The sequence below is a fragment of the Jaculus jaculus genome, chromosome 1 (genome assembly GCF_020740685.1).
Source record: "Jaculus jaculus isolate mJacJac1 chromosome 1, mJacJac1.mat.Y.cur, whole genome shotgun sequence".
NCBI lineage: Eukaryota > Metazoa > Chordata > Mammalia > Rodentia > Dipodidae > Jaculus > Jaculus jaculus.
In genome coordinates, this window is record NC_059102.1 from 61,143,028 (window position 1) to 61,163,846 (window position 20,819).

Genomic DNA, 20,819 nt, shown 5'->3' on the forward strand with positions numbered 1-20,819 from the left:
ATTCTAAAGATGATCTCTAATTCTATAACACTAAGTATTTGTAGTGTAGTCAATGCACTTACCCACTAGAAACAATAGACTAAGCACTCAAAGCAACATTCTTTCCCATTGAAATGCCTGTCTACGGAACTGCTCCAAACATGACCTCATCCACTAAGGAATGAAAACCTAGTGTTATCTGGAAGACTCAATCCTTTGCCCACTGCCCTCAAAGTAACCTACTTAGGAACATGATAACGTGCGAAGTTAGAGGACAGAGGAGTCCTGTGCTCCCTCCCCTCTCTGGAGTATCAACATGGGCCTGGAGGTGGTGTTGGAGTTATCTTCCATAAGGGAATGCGCCTGCTTTTCATCTCTGTGAACAGTCTACCACTGGGTGGACACTCCCAGCAAAGATACTGAGCACCAGTCTGTCAGCACCTGAGAGCCACTGTGATTCTCATCAGCCAACTGATTTGCTCAGAGCCACTACTGTAACAGAGCCAAGTACTTCACTGGATAGAAAATGTTTACAAAGTTCTAAGTTACCTTGACATGGAATTTCTTAGTACAAAGAGAACAGAGTGCAAGCTCCCCCTTGCCTCGCATATAGCCATTTAACCAATTAACAATCAGAAAATTAAAGACTGAAAGCTGAATGTTAGAACATTCTTTCAAGAAAGTAGAAAGCTGGGAAATGGTTCAGGGAGGCAAAGTACTTGCTGCACATATAGAAGGACGTGTGTTCAGCTGCCCAGTATCTACATAAAAAGCCAGTGTGGAGCCGGGTGTGGAGGCTCACGCCTTTAATCCCAGCACTTGGGAGGCAGAGGTAAGAGGGTCACCATGAGTTTGAGGCCACCCAGAAAATACGGAGTGAATTCCAGGTCAGCCTGAGCTAGAGTGAAACCTGACCTCAAAAAAACAAAAGGCCAGTTGTGATAGTGTGTACCTCACAGGGCTCATGGGCTGAGCTCGTCTAGCCAAAGTGGTGAGCTATGGCCAGAATACCCTCTCACAGAATACACGGACAGAGACAAAGGAAGTCACCAGACATCGACCTCTGGCCTCCATATGCACACACTCACATATGAACATCCTTACAACACATGCATGCACACCAAACACATATGGTGACCAGTGAAATATTGTTTAGGGTAGGATTGAGAGATCTGTGATCAAGAAGGAATATCAAATAACAGATAAATGCAATTGTGCTCTAATATACTGCAGACTGGAGCTGAAAAGTTGGGTTGCTAGTATAGCAGTGCTTCCAAATCCTGCCCCGTGCTAGAGTCATCCAAGGGGCTTTTAAAAAATTCCAATGCTCAGGCTGCACCTAAGGCCAATTAATTCAAATCTAAGGTAAGCAAGTGGAACCCAGGCCTCTTCATTAAAGCTCCCCAAGCTATTCCAAGCTAAGGTTGGGTTCCTCTGCCCAGGAGCCTCTGTGAGTGTTACAACATATCCTTGGCGGATGGCCCTTCCTTATCTATGCCAGTAACTTTCTCTATAGCTGGAATCTAAGGTGTAAACAATTACAGATGTTCACATATGCAAAATACATGCACACATTTTTATTTATTTAACTTAAGCCCTTGTAGTATATAAATCAAAAAACAAAAAACAAAAAAAACTGAGTGCCTTGGAACTTACACATCCTCTCCAAATAAAGAACTCTAAAAACACATCAGAGATATTTAATTCATAACACACAGACAGAACCCACACACTTCACTTTAATCACCATCAGGAACCATGATCCAATAACATATTTAATAGGTAAGATTTCTTTAATCACTATACAAAACACACACACACACACACCCAAAAAATAATAACCAAGTGTGATTAAGACATGTGTCCTCAGTGTGAGCAATTAGTTGGGATGGTTTGTCCTGGCACTTTGAGGTAGCATATTGTGTAAAGTAACAGAAGTCACACAGCGGCTCTAGCCTTCCTCCTGGACACAGACACACAGGCATTGGTTGGCCTGAGCCCTTCACAGAGGAAACTGAATTCGTACTCATGGCAAGCGTCAGCCTGCACACACTTGGTCGTTCCTGCTCCCAGGTTTGTGCTTTGTGGGGTTATGAAAACAAATGGCGTCGCAACGTGTCTCTCCTTTCGGTGTAGCACCAGCCCAGGCCGTAGGGGCAATCTCCTTTGCCACATCAGTCCTCACCACAGGCGTGTCACCCCAGTGGCAAGGGAACTGGGCATCGCATATGGTGCCTACCTGCGTATCTGTACAACTTTCAGGCTATCTAATGAGGCTCATGTCTCACCCCTCTCCCTAATTCTGGACCTAAGAGGCTCTCCTTTCCCTTCTTGTGCACAATCATCTGGCGTGTCGTTAAACTCTCTAAGATTATTTCCTCTGTTAAAATGGTAAGCAGGGAATCTTTTCTTAAAATGAAATTTCACACACCAAAACTAAGAAACCCACATACAAGAGTAATACCAAGGACACATACAAGAGCAATACCAAGAACAGACTTCCTTTGTGCAAGTTAAAATGACACAAGTTTACAGTTCAGAAAAATCACCTGTTTCCTAAAAAAAAAAAAAAAAAAAAACAATTTTAAGTAAATATTCAGATATCTCTTCATTTTAAATACAAATATACAGTTAAGACAGACCAAGGATTAAAGCTGCAAAAATGGTCCCACAAACTTCAGAGCAGAGTGTAGGATTTTTTGTTTGTTTGTTTTGCCCAAAGATTGACAAATTAAAGAAAATTTTAAAAGCCCCCTTTTCCAATATACTTCCTTTTTGAAAGGTGAACCCTCAAAAATCATCAATATACAAATGAGTAAAAATAGCACATGTCTAGGCAAAAAAGGGGCCTGAGCTGGGCCTGAGTTGCTACTTAAAACTGTCACTCAGCATCACATAAAACCCTCAAACACTGTCCAGAAATGGGCCTCAGGCTTCGCTGAACTCCCCGGTCGCCTGTCACTTGTGCCACTTGACACGACTGAGTGTCAGAATTCAAGTATCGGAGGTGCTACAGCATGTGGTTCTCTTAACAGCTCAAGTGGATTTTTGGAAGCCCCCACCCTACTGCACCCCACTATGCAACGAGCAGAGCACCAATGACAAGCATTGCCGATTCTCAGGGTGCAAGACTGGGAACCAGAGTACTGTTTTCTGAATGCATTAGCTTTACAAAGACGCAGTTTTTTTTAAACATTCTGTAGAGAAGGTACTCAAAGCAATCTCTCTGAATTCTTTCTTTTCTGCCCTCTTTGTATCAAACAGGAAAGTTGTTCCATTGGGTTAACAGTGTCATCTTCAAATGTCATAAATTAAATAAGTTAGTTCACATTTTTTTTTTCCCCAGCACTTAGGTTACAGGAAGTCTCTAAAGCGCTTTTGAAGCCTGCTTTAACAGTTCGAGGTCTCTTCTGTAGACACTGCCAGCCCTGGGACAGCCATAGTCTTCCAGCTGCAAAGGTACGAACTGTTCCAGCACTCCGAGGCCCTGCTCAGCAGGGCTGGTAAACAGCTGAGTCCACGATGGTTTAAAGTTTCCGCTGAATCCCAAAAATATGGTACTCCCTAGAAAACAAAAAACAAAAACATCACCTGTACAGCTACTGATTCCAGCATGACAATGAAGGTGAGACAGAATTGAGCAACACAGACAGTTTTATATATATATATACATGGTAAAACCTCTCCACTTCCTTACATCAGCAACTGAACTCTCACCACCTAAAGGACGATCTATATCCCAGCACACTTCCTCTAACTCAGTCCCTTATGTAGAACTTATCTTCATGATACCCACTATAAACAAGCACATGAAAATGGTCCAGCAGATAGGTTCCACCATGAAAATGCACATGCTGCTGGCCTCATAAGAACCTCATAGAATGGTGTAAATACAAACCTTTGTTATATAGGTGAGCTGGTTTGGCCAATCCCAGAGATATTAATGAATCTGAAATATTGAATTGTTTGATTTCTCCCCTTGTGCTCAACAGAACAATTGACCTATGAAGAAAGTAAGACTCAGTATTAGTCACTCAGCACGTACCTACTGAGGGCAGGATAGACATACTAGGCAAGAGTAGAACTCACAGAGGGAAAGAGACCAGTTGCTTTTGCTCCAGACCACAGGTGGGACTCCCCAAGTTAGGCTTAGAGGGTAAAAGCGCAGAGAAACTGAAAGGTCACTGAGGGCAAGTAGATGGTGGATTCAGCTCTTCACTGGAATAATCTACTGTCCATGGGAAGAGGATATTCTTTTCTCTCAGATGTTCTATTCATCTATGTATTATTACCTATTTACGAAGCATATGGATAAACACAATCCTAAAAAAATAAAACTAAGGGGTAGGGTATATTCTGTGGTACAATGCTTGCCTAGAATGAGAGAGGCCCTAGGTTTGATACCCAGCACAGACCAAAAAAAAGTAAATATGATGAACAAACAAAATGCAAAATAAAATGCACATGATTCTTCATATTTTGAAAGGGTTTTTTTTTTCTTATCACTACTCTTTTTTGTTTGTTTGTCAAGGTAGGGTCTCACTCTAGCCCAGGCTGATCTGGAATTCACTATGTAGCCTCAGAGTGGCCTCACGCTCACAGTGATCCTCCTACGTCTGCTTCCCAAGTACTGGGATTAAAGGCGTGTGCACGGGAGTATCACTACCTTTATCATAGTAATCAATATAAAACAGAACTGTTTGTGGGTTCTTGGTTCTCTCTGGCATAGTCACTATGGCTACAGAAGTTTATTTTAGGATGTAATAAAACAAGTGTATGGTACTACTATAACTTGTTTAAAAAGTTTACTCCTGCTGGGTGTGGTGGCACATGCCTTTAATTCCAGCACTCAGAGGCAGAGGTAGGAGGATCGCCATGAGTTCGAGGCTACCCTGAGACTACATAGTAAATTCCAGGTCAGCCTCGGATAGAGCGAGACCCTGCCTCAAAACAAAAAGTTTATTCCTCTCCCACATTACCCTTCCAGGTAAAGGGCAGTATTAACTGCCAAGTACAATAGAAAAGTAACATTTATGAAAATGTATTTATTTCATTTAACTTGAGTATAGACATTTTTATATGGTTAATTTTACATCCATAAGGAAAACACCTCTCCTTTAATTAAACTCTAACTGCAGATCCATGTGCAATGTAGGTACTTTTTTTTTTTTTTTTTAACATGAACCTTGACTCTGCTTAAGACTAGGTTTTGGTGTGGGCTCTTTTTGGTCATCTTGCTAAAGCAGTGGTCGCTCACTTCATAATCACTGCAAGGTACTGGAAACATTAACCCTACACACCTGTCCTTCAATAGGTTGGAACCACTCAGACCAGTCCTGTGAGATCATTAACAAGTGAACCTCAAAAAGTTACTGCCAGCTGCCCCAGAACTTCTCAACACTTTGCTAAAATGTAATATATGAGCACAGCACTCCTAGGGTCTGGCACATCCAGCATTTATGACCAAACATGCTTGTAGAACCAGCAGCCAGATTAAAAAAAAAAAAAATAGGGGGCTGGAGAGATGGCTCAGCGGTTAAGCGCTTGCCTGTGAAGCCTAAGGACCCCGGTTCGAGGCTCGATTCTCCAGAACCCACGTTAGCCAGATGCACAAGGGGGCGCATGCGTCTGGAGTTCGTTTGCAGTGGCTGGAGGCCCTGGCGCGCCCATTCTCTCTCTCTCTCTCTATCAGCCTCATTCTCTCTGTGTCTGTCACTCTCAAATAAATAAATAAAACAGAAAAAAAATTAAAAAAAAAATAGGATCACCAGTCTCAAAAGCCTTTCTTATTTCATCTTTCTAGAACTACCTTCTTAATGAGTTGGTTTTAAATCTTCAGTCCTGGACTGGGGACATGGCTTAGCGATTAAAGGCAATTACTTGCAGTCTGAAAGCCTGGTATTGATATCCCAGTAACCACATAAAGCCAGATGCACAAAGTGGCACATGTGTCTGGAGTTTGTTTGCAGCCACAATAGGCCCAGACACACCCATTCTCATTCTCTCTCTGCTTGCAAATAAATAAAAAAAAAAATCAAATCCTTACCTCTAGGGCATCTTACAGAACTATTTGTCTCCTAAATGTCTAAGGTGAGATTATATCCTGAATTGTGTTGGGGAAAGTGAGTACATGTGCATTTAACATTAAGGAGAAAACAAATCTTTGAATCCTTAAAGAATATGACACATCAGGATAGATTCTCCTAAACCTGTCCTCAATTAATAAGACAGAACTATAGCCAGTGTTACTTATCCATGGGTTCCCCCCAAGGAGAATGCAAATTCAATCAAGCACGACTCAAAATTATTTGGGAAAACACTGCAGCTGTACATGGACAGACTTTTTATCATTGTTCCCTAAACAATACACAGCACGGTTACTTGTACATAATCTAGAGATGATTTAAAGTAAAGGGGAGGATTGTGTTGGTTTTATGCAAATATTCTAACATTTTACATGAGGGATTTGTGCATCTGCAGCAGGTCCTGAGAACAATCTCTGTGGATGCTGAAGGATTACCATACACACAGGATATTGCACCAACGTAATCCAAAGACTTTACTAGGACTTGGTTCTTTAAGCTATGAAGAATGTGAGTCGTCAGATCAACAGAGTGGAAAGGTGGGCAAGCCTTACTCCTTGGAAAGCTGTTCATCCCTCAGTGGCTGCACTTAGCATCTTCCCAGGGCTAAGGAGCAGTGAGGACCTTGAACACATCTCCTTGCCCCCAGAAAAGATCTGAACAACCTAGGGAGAAAAAATCGTTTCTATCTTGCACTTCTTTCCTTAGATGAACCAAGAACAACCACACTAGTGCTCTTGAGAAAGCTGACACTCAACTACTTAAGCATCAGTTTTCTCTTTTCCAGTCCTTTTTTAAGTGGCCTGAATAACAGTCATTGTACAGTACTGTGTGAGAGTTCATCAGTGTTGGGAGAGGGGCAGATGGTTACAGAGGCACAAGAGCCAGATTATTCTTCAAAGCAGTTACAAGCTTTCTGAGAAAGCTGGGTACAAAGTAGAGCAACATAATGCTTAAAAATGGCAAAGTCATGTCCCAGACCTTTTCTCTTCCAAAGAGCTGTCCTGTCATTTTTTAAAATACATTTTATTTTTATTTATTTGAGAAAGGGGGAGAGAGAGAGAAAGATAATGGGCATACCAGAGCTTCCAGTCGCTGCAAACAAACTTCAGACACATGTGCCACCTTGTGCATCTGGCTTACATGGGTCCTGGGGAATTGAACCTTGGTCCTTTGTCTTGGCAGGCAAGAACCTTAACTGCCAAGCCGGGTCCGTCTGGCCCTGTCCTGTCATTTGCAAAATCTCCTAACTGCCCTCAGTCAGTATCAGCTTGTCAATGATAAGCTCCCAGGCCTGCGTGATAACAGTCTGAGGTGGGACAGGAAGGAATGCCTCTCCCAGGGCTCACGGAGTCAACGATCAGGGAGACGCCAGAGCTCACAGGCAGCCCCGAGTTATCTGTGTGAAGGACTCCACATTTGAAGGTGACTTTTCCCTCATGCTGAGGAAGCCTGACCTACCTTGGAGGGACGCTGGCTTTTAAGTACTCTTCCATGCGACTGATATCGGCGAGAGGGAAAACCCGTTTTTCTGTCAACCGGAAGGGAACACTGCACGCATCCAAAATGAGAAGAAGGGCGCCTGCACTTTGGAAGGTAAAGTTGGTCCCGTTGACCTGAGAATACAAAAAATAACTTCTGCTGTCACCTCCGTTTCAGGAATGCCCCTAAGATAATTCAACTTTCCAGCCCTTCCATTGTAATTACCTTCACACTGCTGGCAGAAAGCACCCAACCAAAAACAACTTGTGGGAAGAAAGGGTTTGTTTTGGGGGACAGTCTCCAGAGGGAAGCTCCATGATGGCGGGGAAAGGATGACATTAGCAGAGGCTAGATGGCACCTTTGCCACAACAGGTGACGACCGCAGCATAAGAATGTGCAGACACTGTCAAGGAAGCTGGCTGTAACACCCATAAGCCACTTCCCACAACACACCTTCTCCAAGAGGCTCCAATTCCCAAAGTGCCACAGGCTTGGGGCCTAACATTCAGAGCACTTGAGTTATAAGGGCCACCTAGTTCAAACGACCACACCTAAACCCAGGACTCAGATGACATTTCCAGGATTCATACTGTATGCTCCCCACACTCTTTGTCTGCTGTATCTGAAACAGTGACTGCTATCATTGATCAACGTCTTCAACTGTGGCTCACAAAAAATGTAACAGTTTCTGAAAGTACAACCACTAAAGCTTAATGTAAAGATCAACACATAATGAATCTGGGGTGTTTGGGTAGCACTCTCCCGGGCTGACCTACAACTGCACTGCAAGCTTGGTTCTGAACGCACACCACGCACACTGGGTGGGTGGGCACTCCACACATGCCAACCAACACTTCCTGAAGCAGCGTGGCTCACAGTAGAGACTGCTGCATTCTACAAACTGTAGTGCATTTACAGAGATTTCTGCTCTTACAGAAACACAGTGGTTTAATCACGGAAAACAAAGATTTAAAAAATATTTTCCTACCCTCATTCTTCAGCATGCATGAAATTGGTAAATCTTTAGATTGCATTGTGTTAGAATGTTCAGTTTTAAAAACCGCTTTTTTTGCTATTAAGTTGCTGGCTTACGTTTCACTTAAAAAAATCATTAAGTGAATTTTAGGATTAGAATGGACTTTCTATTAGTTTCTGAAATGGACCTACATGTATTTTCAGTATTTTGAACCACGTATTTATGTGAAGAGACATTGTCAACATTAACAATTATAAAATCAAAACATCAATCAACTTTGAAAGACACTGAAGACGTTTGTTCTATATCCTGCAGTATCAATTATTCAGCCAGAATTTAATTCCTTATGTAACAATAACACATCCTTCTCAGTATTCATAGCTGCCTGCACTTTGATAAACAGTGACATTATAGGATACCAAATCCTTGTTTTGAAAAGAATTATTTAAGATTTATTACCAGCAAATGTTTGATTTATGTAGGTGTTTCATCCAGGGCCATGTGAAAATTCCTTACACAAAGGGGCACTGCAGGTAGACAAGGTTTAAGAAGCCCTATTCTGGACTCTGCCAGTAGGCGTTGCTTTGTCTGCTCTCGGCTGACCCAGGGAGCAGCTCTGTGCAAGGCCAGACACCCCACTCCGCGGAGCTGCTCACTCTGCCCTACTCAACCTGGCACTTCCATGCTGGTCACTAGGGCCACAGGCCTGTACATCAGGGATCAGGTTCGCTGTGTCCCACACACCCCCTTCTGCATGTGACCTGCAGAAACCCCCATCAGAGGTCAGCTTTGGAATATGATAACTGACTGGTTGCTTTACCACTTGTGCTCCAAATACAGCTCTCCCCAGACATCAAGATGGCAAAGTGGTACCTCTACTAAGAGTTAGCCGACAAGGTACTGAGGTTGGATGGAAATATGGAGAAATGGAAGAGACACGGGAAGGGAAAAGGGAAGAAAGGCCTGCAACCTGAAATCTGCCTTCAGACTGAGGAAATTTCAAGCAATTGATAAACCAAGCTACAGAGAAGGTGCCTGTCTTTGTACACACAGCTCAAACCCAAATGGTCACAATAACAGACTGCTCACTTAGGGCCACAGTGTTTCTAACCTCAAGTTTAACCATCTTAGCAATCTTTTTTCATCCTTAAACTCGAACAATAGACCTCATAAATTTCCTTATTCACCACCTTACAATTTCATTTGCAAAAGGAAACTTTCTAAGACACAAACAAGAATACGAAATTTAATTTTTAAACTTCACTTCATCTTTAAAACCTGCGGTTAGCCGGGCATGGTGGCGCACGCCTTTAATCCCAGCACTTGGAGGCAGAGGTAGGAGGATCACCATGAATTCAAGGCCACCCTGAGACTACAGAGTTAATTCCAGGTCAGCCTGGACCACAGTGAGACCCTACCTCGAAAAAAAAAAAAAACAACCTGCAATAAATTTCATCTTCTGAGCAATGTACCTTAGAACATATGCAGCCAGTGTAAAGACCACAGGTGGCTTCCCTGCTGAGCAGCCTGTACCCATGCCTTGTGGACTCTCCTGTTCCTAAGGCAGTCTCAAAGCCAATCACTCAGTCTCTTCCCCCTCCCACCCCAAATGACCACCCACACTGAACTCTAAAAAACATGTAATCTGGGCTGGAGAAATGGCTTAGCAGTTAAGTGCTTGCCTGTGAAGCCTAAGGACCCCGGTTCGAGGCTCGGTTCCCCAGGTCCCACGTTAGCCAGATGCACAAGGGGGCGCACGCGTCTGGAGTTCGTTTGCAGAGGCTGGAAACCCTGGCGCACCCATTCTCTCTCTCTCCCTCTATCTGTCTTTCTCTCTGTGTCTGTCGCTCTCAAATAAATAAATAAAAAATTTTAAAAAGAAGTTATTTTAAAAAAAGATAAGGTTGGGCTGTTGAGATGGCTTAGCGGTTAAGTGCTTGCCTGTGAAGCCTAAGGACCCTGATTGGAGGCTCGATTCCCCAGGACCCAGGTTAGCCAGATGTACAAGGGGGCGCATGCATCAGGAGTTCATTTGCAGTGGCTGGAGGTCCTGGCACGCCCATTCTCTTTATCTGCTTCTTTCTGTCTGTCACTCTCAAATAAATAAATAAAAATGAAAAATATTTTTTTTAAAAAAGGAGATAAGGTGTCTTAAAATAAAAGGCAAAAGAAATGACTAGGCCTGTCTTCTTCTATCCATGCTGCTCTCACTTGATTGGAGAATCGGTTTTGTTTTATAGAAAGCAGTGAAAACCAGGGAAACCAAGATTCATCAATATGAGAAGAAAAGACAGCTGGCTGCCTAGCACAAGACAACTCACCTCCATCAAATCTGCCAGGGCTCACAAGACATTACAGAGGGCATGATGATCTAAGCATGAGCTGCTCTCACTGCTAACCTGAAAACCAGTTCCAGGGAGATGAGGATAGACACTGAGGACACTCAAAACCCCTCAAAGCAGAAATTCAGAGAAGGCAGAGAGCTTACCACTAAGGAAGTCTTATAATACACTTGCCAAAACCCAAGGAACATTGTAGAAGAAAGGATAAGAAGGAGTATCCTGTGGTGTTGTCCCTCCCACCCCCACCACAGAATACCTATGACCCCACTGAGGAGGGCCCCCAGTGGATTATAGGCAGGAGAGAGAGGATATAAGAATATAATCTGATGGGAATATGACCTGCACCTGATAGAGCCATACATAATCAATCAAAACGTAAATAAATAAAAGATGATTCAATGGAGGGGGGATTTGGGAGGGGACTATGATCATAGTATATTGTTTATGTTAATGGAAGCTGTCAATAGAAAGTTAAAATTCACAATTTCTCACTTGTTATACAACTTGAGAGCTCATTTTAAGTCCCAAACAGGGACTTGCAGGTAAAATGGCAGCATAGGAAACACGCCAAAACAGCCTAGGGGAGAAAAATAAAAAACTAAAATAATTTTTAAAAACCTAGCAAAATACACTCTCCTAAAAAGGGAAGGTGTATCATAAATTATCAACCAGTAGGAAGTAGGAGAGACCCAGACCATCTAGAGTCCACAGAAGCAGGCAGAAGTGGCTCCAGCAGCGGCAGCACCAGGTTTGCGTGGCCACAGCCGCCAGGCTCAGCTTGAGCCACAGGAAGAGCCTGGTGAGACTTTCCACTCACACCTGCCTCCTCTCAAACTCAAGAAACATGGAAGGGAGGCTGGCAGGGACCAGCAGAGCAGCTTGTGAGGAAGAGGATCGCAAAGACCGCTGGGAGCACTACAGCCCCCATCCACAGCCTCCCCTCCTCCACCACCACACAAGCAGCAGCAAGCACCAGAGACCTGGGGAAGGGAGCTCACCTACACTGCACCCAGCACAGGCAGTCAGAGCAGTGACCCAGTGACCCAGCCAGCCTACCTGAGCTCACAGCACAGCACATTGGGACCCAAGCTGCTGCACAGCATAATTGAGACCAAAGCCATCCCAAAAGGTAACAGGGTTTACACCAGGTCAGTACCTGCCAAATAAGCCTGGTATATAGGCTTGCATCAAAAGTGCTAATTGCACCTTCCATGTCAGGGTAAATTATATGTTAAATCTGATGGATGGTCGGATTTGCCATCCTTAAATAAGCAATACTTTGGGCTTGTCATTTGTTGCTTCCTGATTTGTAATGCATTTGTTTTCTCTTCTGTCATTCGTTGGGGAAGGGTCTCACTCAGTGACAAGCTGACTTGAACGTGGGAATTATTTTCTAACTACAGATGCTTTTCTGCTTCTAAAAATAACATGTGAGTGTTGAGGAATTAGCTCAGTGGTAGAGCACAGCCTGGCCGCAGCATGCAGGGTCTGGGGGAGGTGGCAGGAGCAGGGCCGTAAGGACAAAGGAAAGGAGTCAAGAGCAACGCTTCTTCCTGAGTGAAAAGTGCTGCCAGCAAATTTTAACATTAGCCTTAAAGTGGTCAGCCAACAACTGACTTTAAAAAATTAAGAATTTAATAAAAATAAATAACTTTCAAACAAGCATATTTAGGATATATATATACACACACACACACACACACACACACACACATATAAATAATTTTATTCTTGCCACCCATAATAAAATATGATACAAAAATAGTGTCTATTTCCAGAAACAATTTATGCCACAAGATCAAAGCAACATCAAAGATCTGGGCAAGAAACCATAGCGGTAGGCAGGCCTGCTTTGGGCTCCCTTGACCCTACAAAAGGCTGAGAAGTGATGCTATTGGGTGGCTATGTGTCCCTTCAAATTCCTGCGATGAAATCCTATTCCTAATGTGCCTTTGGAGGCATGAGAATAAAGCCCAAAGAGATGTGTGGACTCCTCCCCACAATAGGACACCGGGAAGCAGGCCCTCCTGAAACGTCACTCACACACTGCCTTGCTTATGGGCGATTGCTTATAGGATACCTAAGATACCAGGTCTATGGCATTTGGTTACGGCAGCCCAGAGCATATGTATGTACTTAGCAAGTGCGAGGCCCTAGGTTCCATCCAAAGCATGGGAAAGAGAGAGAGAAAAAAAAAGTACGTGCTGGTGAGTGTGGGGATGAGGAGGGCACTATAATACCAAACAGTACTTACAGAAATAACAGAAGGTTCTCCACGCTGAGTTTCTGCTTTACCAGGTGACCGGAAGTGCACAGGGAGGTAGTTCTTGTGAGGGTCACTACTGAACACCACCTGGACAGGAACAAGGTCCATGTTTAAGACAACTGTATACTCCTCCCATAATAAATGCAATTATACTGCCTGGCCAGTGGGTGGTTTTCTTTATCTGAACTCTCTACATGTTGTTCATGACCTGGACCTCTGTCTCTTGATGTATTTAACACAGGAAGTATATGTTTCTCACTATCTGGAACAATCGCAGTTTCACTCAGTTTCAAATAAGTGTAATCTTTCTAATAAAATCAAAACGGTTGGGGGTTAGTTTAATGGTGGATTACGTTCAGCATGCAGGAAGCCCAGGGTTTGATTTCACCACACCAAACAATCACGTCAGTCAGCAACCAAGTAAATGTTCTTTAAGCTCAAATCTTTGTAAACATTTCATGCAGTACCAGGCACAGCTTTGCAAAAGATCCTTCTCAGATCAACTGTCCTTAATTGGGTTTAGTGGATCAAGGACTGAGGAAAGAATGTCTATAAGAAGGGCTATACTGTTTGCAAGCTTCTAGTGTCCGGTATGGGGTGACATGCAAAGTGCTTCATAAATAGAGCCAGACATTATGCACAAGGCCGTTTCCCTCTGCTCTACCCCTTTCGAGAGAGTGGCACCTCTTCTCCACAAGCACTTTACCTCCTTTCTTGCCTTCTGCCTTGGCCTCTCCTTCCCCAAGAATTCCCTGCCCTTTCCCAGACACTCCTCCACATGACTCAGTCTCCCAAGCATCTCAGACTTCCCATTCAAAAGAACTTTAACTCCCAAGCAAAGGAACACTTAAGTGTTTGTCCTTATAAGTCACAGCCAACAACTTCACACAAGAATGGCCATTGCTATACCAAGACCATTCTGAAGTTGGACATTTCTTTGAAGTCTTAGGTTTGGAGGCAAAACATCACACCAGGGCTGGGTAGATGGCTTAGTGGTCAAGGTGCTTGCCTGCAAAGCCAAAGGGCCTAGGTTCAATTCCCCAGGACCCACGTGGGTCAGATGCACAAGGTGGCACATGCACCTGGAGTTTGTTTGCAATGGCTGGGGGCCCTGGCATGCCCATCTACATCTCTCTCTCTCAAATAAATAAATAAAAATTTAAGAAAGCCTGCATGATTTTTCTAATTATTTCTACTCTTTTATATAAATTACATTATCAAATATTAGTCAACTATATTATAGTTATTTCTAATATATTTATAATTTGATTTTGAGATTCAAAGCACAAATTCCTCTTGAATTTCCAAGTAAAGTGATGCTCCCAAACACTTCAAATACTTAGCAACTGTAGTGACTATGGGGTTGTTTTCTTTTCTTTTCCTTCCCTCTCTCTTCCTTCCTATCTTCCTCCTCTCTTCTCCTTCCTTCTTTTCTTCCCTCTCTACTTCTTTCTCTCTCTTCTTCCTTTCCCCTTTCCTTCCTTCCTTTCTTCCTTCCCTCTCTCTCTCTCTTTCTTTCTTTCTTTCAAATATGTTCTCCCTATTATAACCCAGGCCTGGCCTCAGCCTTCAGTGTTGGTACATTACAGGCATGTACCACAAAGCTTTCCATCAATACATTTTTTTTAATGAGTTTTGATCATATTTCTGGGAAAGACTAAATTTTTTTTAAAAAGCTAAAGGTATATAAATTCTCATAAGCAATGAAGGACTTTCTAAACAAATCCAGCTTGAGCATTAGGTTAGGGAATTTAGTTTCCCACATATATTACCTCAAAATGTCACTTTTAACAGTGAAAATAGTAGCTGGGGTGGCTAGGGTGTAGCTCAATGGTAGAGTATGTATTTAGCATGTGTAAGACCTGGAGTCCCATCCAGAACATTGAACAAACACATCTAAGTCAGGGATCATATCTGTGTGTGTGTATGTGTATATGTGTGTGTATATGTATGTATATGTATATATATATATATTATATTCATATTGTATATATATATTCATATATGCCATATGAATATATAATATGTATATATATTCATTCTTGCTTTGTTGCCTAGTGCTTGGTTTTACTTGCAGGAGAGAATATAGACAGCTAAGGAATATGAGAGACAACTAGGTATGGTGGCTCATGTCTCTAATCCCAGCCCATGGGAGGCAGAAGCAGAAGTAGGAAGATCATGGGCTACAATGCTAAGTTCTAGGTCAACCTGGGATAGGATGAGATCCTGCCTAGAAAGGAGGAATGAACAGAGGGAGGGAAGAAGAAAGGAAGAGAGAGGAAAAGAGAAAGAAAGAAAGAATAGAATATAACAGACTAAGAGACTGTGATAGTGAGCTGCCATTAAAACACAACACAATGGTTGGAGAGATGGCTCAGCAGTTAAAGAGCTTGCCTGCAAAGCCTAAGAACCCAGGTTTAATTTCCTGGTACCCACGCTTTAAGCCAGAGGCACAAGGTGGCTCCTGTATCTGCTCTGGTGAGCCCATTCTTTTTCTCTAAAATGAATAAATAAAAAATATTAAAATCACAGTACACCACCAGAAAGAAAAACAACAGTAACAAAAACAAAACCAAGCCAGATATGGTGCCTTGAGACTGGAACTAGAAAAGATAACAGGAAAAAAGAAAGACAAATACACATCTTCTCTCTCATATGAAGAACTCAGAGTTCATTGTATAATGTTAGCACTTCTAGACTCTGAAGAAATTAAAAAAGAGAAAATAAGAAAAAGAAAAAGCCAGGCATGGTGGTGCACACCTTTAATCCCAGCACGGGGAAGGCAGAGTTCAAGGCCTACCTGAGACTACATAGTGAATTCCAGGTCAGCCTGGGCTAGAGTGAAACCCTATTTCAAAAAAAAAAATTTAAAAAGCAAACAAAGAGAATAAAAGAAAACTTATTCTAATGAGAATGTCCTGACAAGAAGCATAAATCTATCATTTTCTCCCTGAATTTTATTGTTGACACTGGTTAAGAAACAGCAAAACATAAGAGAAAGCAAAGTAAAGAACTTATACAGAGGAAGAAAAAAACATTTTTCCCAAATCACTGAGAATGAATAGAGAAGAAAAGAAAGACTTAGGAGTCTTCTCTATATTCACCATTAGTCTGCATTTTTGTGGAAATTCTTGCATTTTGAAAAGCTCCCCAGTGGCACTCAGATGTGAACAACATCAGTCCCCTGCCACCTGCCAAAGCACATGCCTGGATGCCAGCACCAGAGCGCCCCACCAGGGCATGGGAGGCTCAAGAACTTTCCTCACAGCTACTGCAGAATCACACTTTGAGAACCTTTTATTGAAAGATTTAATATGAATTAGGTCTTTATTGGCTCTGTATTTCTTTTTCATTTGGAAGTGGTCTGACTTCCTTTGGCACCTCATCTGTTTATCCCTTTGACACACAGATAATCAAGAATCTAGGCTAGAGAGATGGCTTAGAGGTTGCAGCACTTGCCAATAAAGCCAAAGGACCCAGGTTCAATTCCCCAGTACCCACATAAAGCCAGATACACAAGCTGGTGCATGTAGCTTGAGGTCCTGGTACCCATTTTTTCTCTCTATCCATCTCCCTCCCTCCCTCCTTCCCTCTCTCTCTCTCTAACAAATAAATTAAATATTTGAACAAGAATATATGAAGAGAAGCATGTTTCCTGTACTTTCAGTTACAAATAAGCATGAAAGTACGCATTTCAAAATAGTGGCTTTACATCTTTAAAAAGGAAACAATTTTAACAAGCTGCATGTTTTTAAAGAAATTTCACACTGCTAATAAAATGAAGAATTGTTGGGTGTGGTGGCCCATCCCTGTAATCTCAACACTCCGAGGTACATGCAGCAGGATCAGGAGTTCAAGGTCATCCTAGTCCAGCGAGGGCTGCATGAGACCTTGTCTAAAAAAGACTAATAAAAAAAACAAGAACTGTTAGATCATTTTCTGACATATAAATCCAGGGACAATATTTTAACAGATCCTAAATCTGAAAAACAAAAATAATAGCCAAGATAGTAATGTCTAATTTCAAACTGAAAACCCACTATCAGGATAACTGATATATTAAGAAGAAAGGTACTTTTCCTATAAATTTGGACTATTTTATGTCTTTTGAGCATCACATTCTAGACAGGGCCATAATTTAGGAGACGCCATCATGTGCTTACAAACTGACAACGTGGGCTCTGCCAAGAAACCTGGAGCATCCTCCCGGCCCCACCGCTCTCCACACTCACCTGACGGGTGCCGCAGCCTTGACAGAGTCCCGTGAGCATGGCCGGCATGCGCTTGGCCGCAGAGGGCTTTCTGTAGTACTGTGGGTAGGCTTTGGCCATGCAGTTACTGGTGTCTTTGGAGTCTGTGGTGGCCTGAATCCTGACTCTTTCGCATCCCTGAGATGAACAGTAACTGTGGCCATCCCTGTGGCTCTGGGCTTTGAGATATAAAAACAGTAACCTGTGCAAAACAGAAACCAACCCGCTTAACGTTAGATTTCCTCTCCAAACACAAAAATCCCTCAACTTCATTCCTGTCCAAATGGATATTTCTCCAATAAATTATCTTTTCCTTAAAGGAAAAATACAATAGTTTCTCTTGCCTTCTTACCCTCAGAGAGTCTTAAGTCAAATGCAGTACATCTTTAGAAAAATATTTTAATACCTTGATTCAGTTGTCTTTTAAGAAATCAAAGTTCGTTGCTGGTTTAAATTAGTTCAATCAGTAATTTGAGAGGGTGGAATTTGCTTTGGCTCAAAAACTCCTTGGAAAACTATATATTTATGTGGAGTTTACGATTCAGTAAGTTAACAGTTATTCTGTTAATTATGTTTATAAACCATTTTAAAACTGGAATAATAAAATAGCAACTCTAATTTGTTTGGTGAAGGCCAAGGTTGTCAAATCAATTCCTGTGATAGTTCCCAAGACTACATAAGCTTGGGGTTCCATCCTTCTGTAACTGAGCCAAAACCAGACTAACAAAATAGTCTCACTGCTTCTGAATCATTGTGTCACTAAGAAGATGAATAGAATAAGTTCTAGGAAACATTCCAACATTTATCTACAAACCTAGTGTTTCTAAACCAAATGAAATAAAGCTTCAAAGGACTTGATAAAATGTGACTGATTACCAGATATCAAGAATCACATTTAAATATGAGATCAAAACAAAGTTAAAATTAAGAGGTGACATCAGTCATTGTTTCAAGATCAAGTAAGGAAAAACAGAGACTTGAATGGGCAAAGGCCCTTTCATATAACATTGAAGTAGTCAAAATGAATAGAATGAAAATGAAACAGATCTTCAGAGGCTGAGGGTTTCTTGAAAATAGCCAGATCAGAAAATATGTCCCATCTTTTTTACACAGGCCAATCGCTACTTTGTGGGTGGTCATCAGAATGCTCTTCCAAGGTTTAATGTTCCATTTATTTTTGTGGAAGCTCAACTGGAACTACGTGTCATTGTCTACAGAATAAAAGTCCAGGTAGATTATTTTCATGTATTAGAAATTGAAAACCAGAGGCAATTATTAGAAAACTTTCAAGCTAATCACACTAGCTGCTGTGGGTCCTGGAGAGGAAATGAGGTGTTCTGTATTCAAAGGCTAACCAGGCAATAACCAACTGAGCCCCAACACCTGCCCACAATCAGTCTGACTCCCCCACTCCAAAACTTTTGTCTTTTCCCCAAACATGCCATGCCACATTTGTCCATGCCTCCATGCACCTGCACACTGTTCTTTCTGCTTGTGACACCTCTCCCACCTTTGTCTACCTCCTCCTAAATCCTCCTTCAGAATTAGCTCCAATGGCACCTTGTTCAGGATGCCCCTGGTTACTCTAAGTGGACCTGTCAGTTACCCTCAAAGACACATTAAATATGCCACCATAAAACCCACAGCCTTCAAACCTTTCACTCTCCAATGAGTTGCTTTAGTGAACTGTGAGTTTACACAAGAAATGAATCTTATTCACATAAGTTTGTTTTTTTTTTTTTTTTTTTTTTTTAACAGAAGTGAGACAATGGATATCAGCTTAAAGATGAGGTCTGAGGAGCATGCTACTTGCTGGATAGAAGAGGAGATCAAGCCTACCATAACCCACAGGCTGAGAGACTGTAACTGGATAAAAGCAGACAAAGCCAACAGGACCCCAGGAGAACAGGACTAGAATTTAAAAGTAGAAAGAGGCATCCTAGAGAAAGTTGGAAGCAAATACACCAGAGTTACACAGTTTTGTTTACAAACTCAAGGCTACCTTGAGCAACAGCCATAAGTCCAAAGGGGAAAAATGAGCTTTCACTGAAATATGAACAATATCCTGTATATATAACTATCTTTAGAATTGTTATATGACAAATTATTTTCATTCTTATGGGCCTGCTGGTGATTCCTGGCAAGGATAATTTCTCCTCCTAAATTGCCTTAATAGGTAAACAGCAAACATCTTCACTCACTCCTCACTGCCAGCTCTAATCACAAGTCATTCCAGCTCTCCTCTAAACCCCTAATAGTGATGTGCAGGGAAGTACCCACACCAGCTGCTTTGCGAACCAGCTGTCACATCACAGTCTATTCTGAGCTAGGCTAACGAACTAGCAATTTCATCTTTAAAGGAAAACAGCATTAATCCTCATTCCTCGTTCCATGAATTACCCTGTGCTAGAGTCAAAATAGAATCTCCTCTCTGATGGCTTCCTCTGCAGCTCCTCCATGGAGTCCACGGGCTCATAGTCTGCAGCTTTGGATAAGGAGCCGTTCTGCCGCTGCAAAAAGCCGAAGGACACCTGAAAGCTTGTGTTTGACGGATAGCAGAGGCCAACGCGAATCCAGTCATTCCTTTAAAGGAGAGAAGCAAATAAATTAACTCACACAAGAGCTAATATCCTTTGAGAATGGCAGCATATATGACTCTTAATCATAAAGTTTTCTTCTTTATATTTCTGTCCTGTATGAAGTCCTAAACACTTTGTCACACTAACATGCTTATCTGGTTCCCAAATCTCTTATCAATGTATTTGTAATTTACAGCAATAAAATGGCCAACAACAACAAAAACCTCAGTTAACAGATTTTGAAATTAATTTAGTGATTAAAAACTGTACAAAATATATCTAGAAATTACAAACTGGTAATAAAAGTTGAGTATAATGACATTAATTCACTAACAGCCAGATAGTAAATGTCTATACTATTAAAATCATTTGAAAGAATGTTTGTTGATAAATATGTTTATCTTTAGTAGAATTAATAAGATAATTTCCTAGTGGTACAAGTGGGAATATAAAAGCATATCATTTTTAAAGCTCTTTAGGTCTTTTACCAAATTACTAATTTTTCTTTGATGTCCTTATATATAAAACTAGGCTTTAAAAAGATTACAATATTTTCCTCTATAACATTTTAAAATATAGCAAAATAGATACACCCTAAATTTTACCATTTTAACTCATTTTAGTTGCATAGGTTAGTAGCATTAAGTATGTTTATAAAGCTGTACAACCATTGCTACTCTCCATTTCCAAAATTTTCTCTTATCATTTTAAAGAATCTTTAAACAATATATACCATTCAACTGTTTATGCAAGCTTCACTTAGAAATCTTGCTAAAGAAAAATTAGGAAAAGACAGCAGACAAAAGATGTAGAAGAGGACTGGAGGGACGGCTGATTGGTTTGAATAGAACAGATGGCCCC

The 20,819-nt window shown here is 41.6% G+C and overlaps 1 protein-coding gene across 1 annotated transcript in view; it reads right to left on the reverse strand.

Annotated features, from left to right (window-relative positions):
- Nucleotides 1-1,541: 1,541 nt before the first annotated feature.
- Nucleotides 1,542-20,819, reverse strand: part of Cemip2 (cell migration inducing hyaluronidase 2) — an 87,096-nt gene continuing 67,818 nt past the window's right edge. The window contains exons 19-24 of the mRNA XM_004652983.2: nt 19,780-19,962; nt 17,362-17,581; nt 13,118-13,216; nt 7,524-7,678; nt 3,878-3,981; nt 1,542-3,543 (exon numbers count right to left, since the gene is read on the reverse strand). Of these exons, the coding sequence (XP_004653040.1) occupies nt 3,347-3,543; nt 3,878-3,981; nt 7,524-7,678; nt 13,118-13,216; nt 17,362-17,581; nt 19,780-19,962 (958 nt within the window). The 3' untranslated portion in view covers nt 1,542-3,346. The remainder of the gene's footprint in view (nt 3,544-3,877; nt 3,982-7,523; nt 7,679-13,117; nt 13,217-17,361; nt 17,582-19,779; nt 19,963-20,819) is intronic.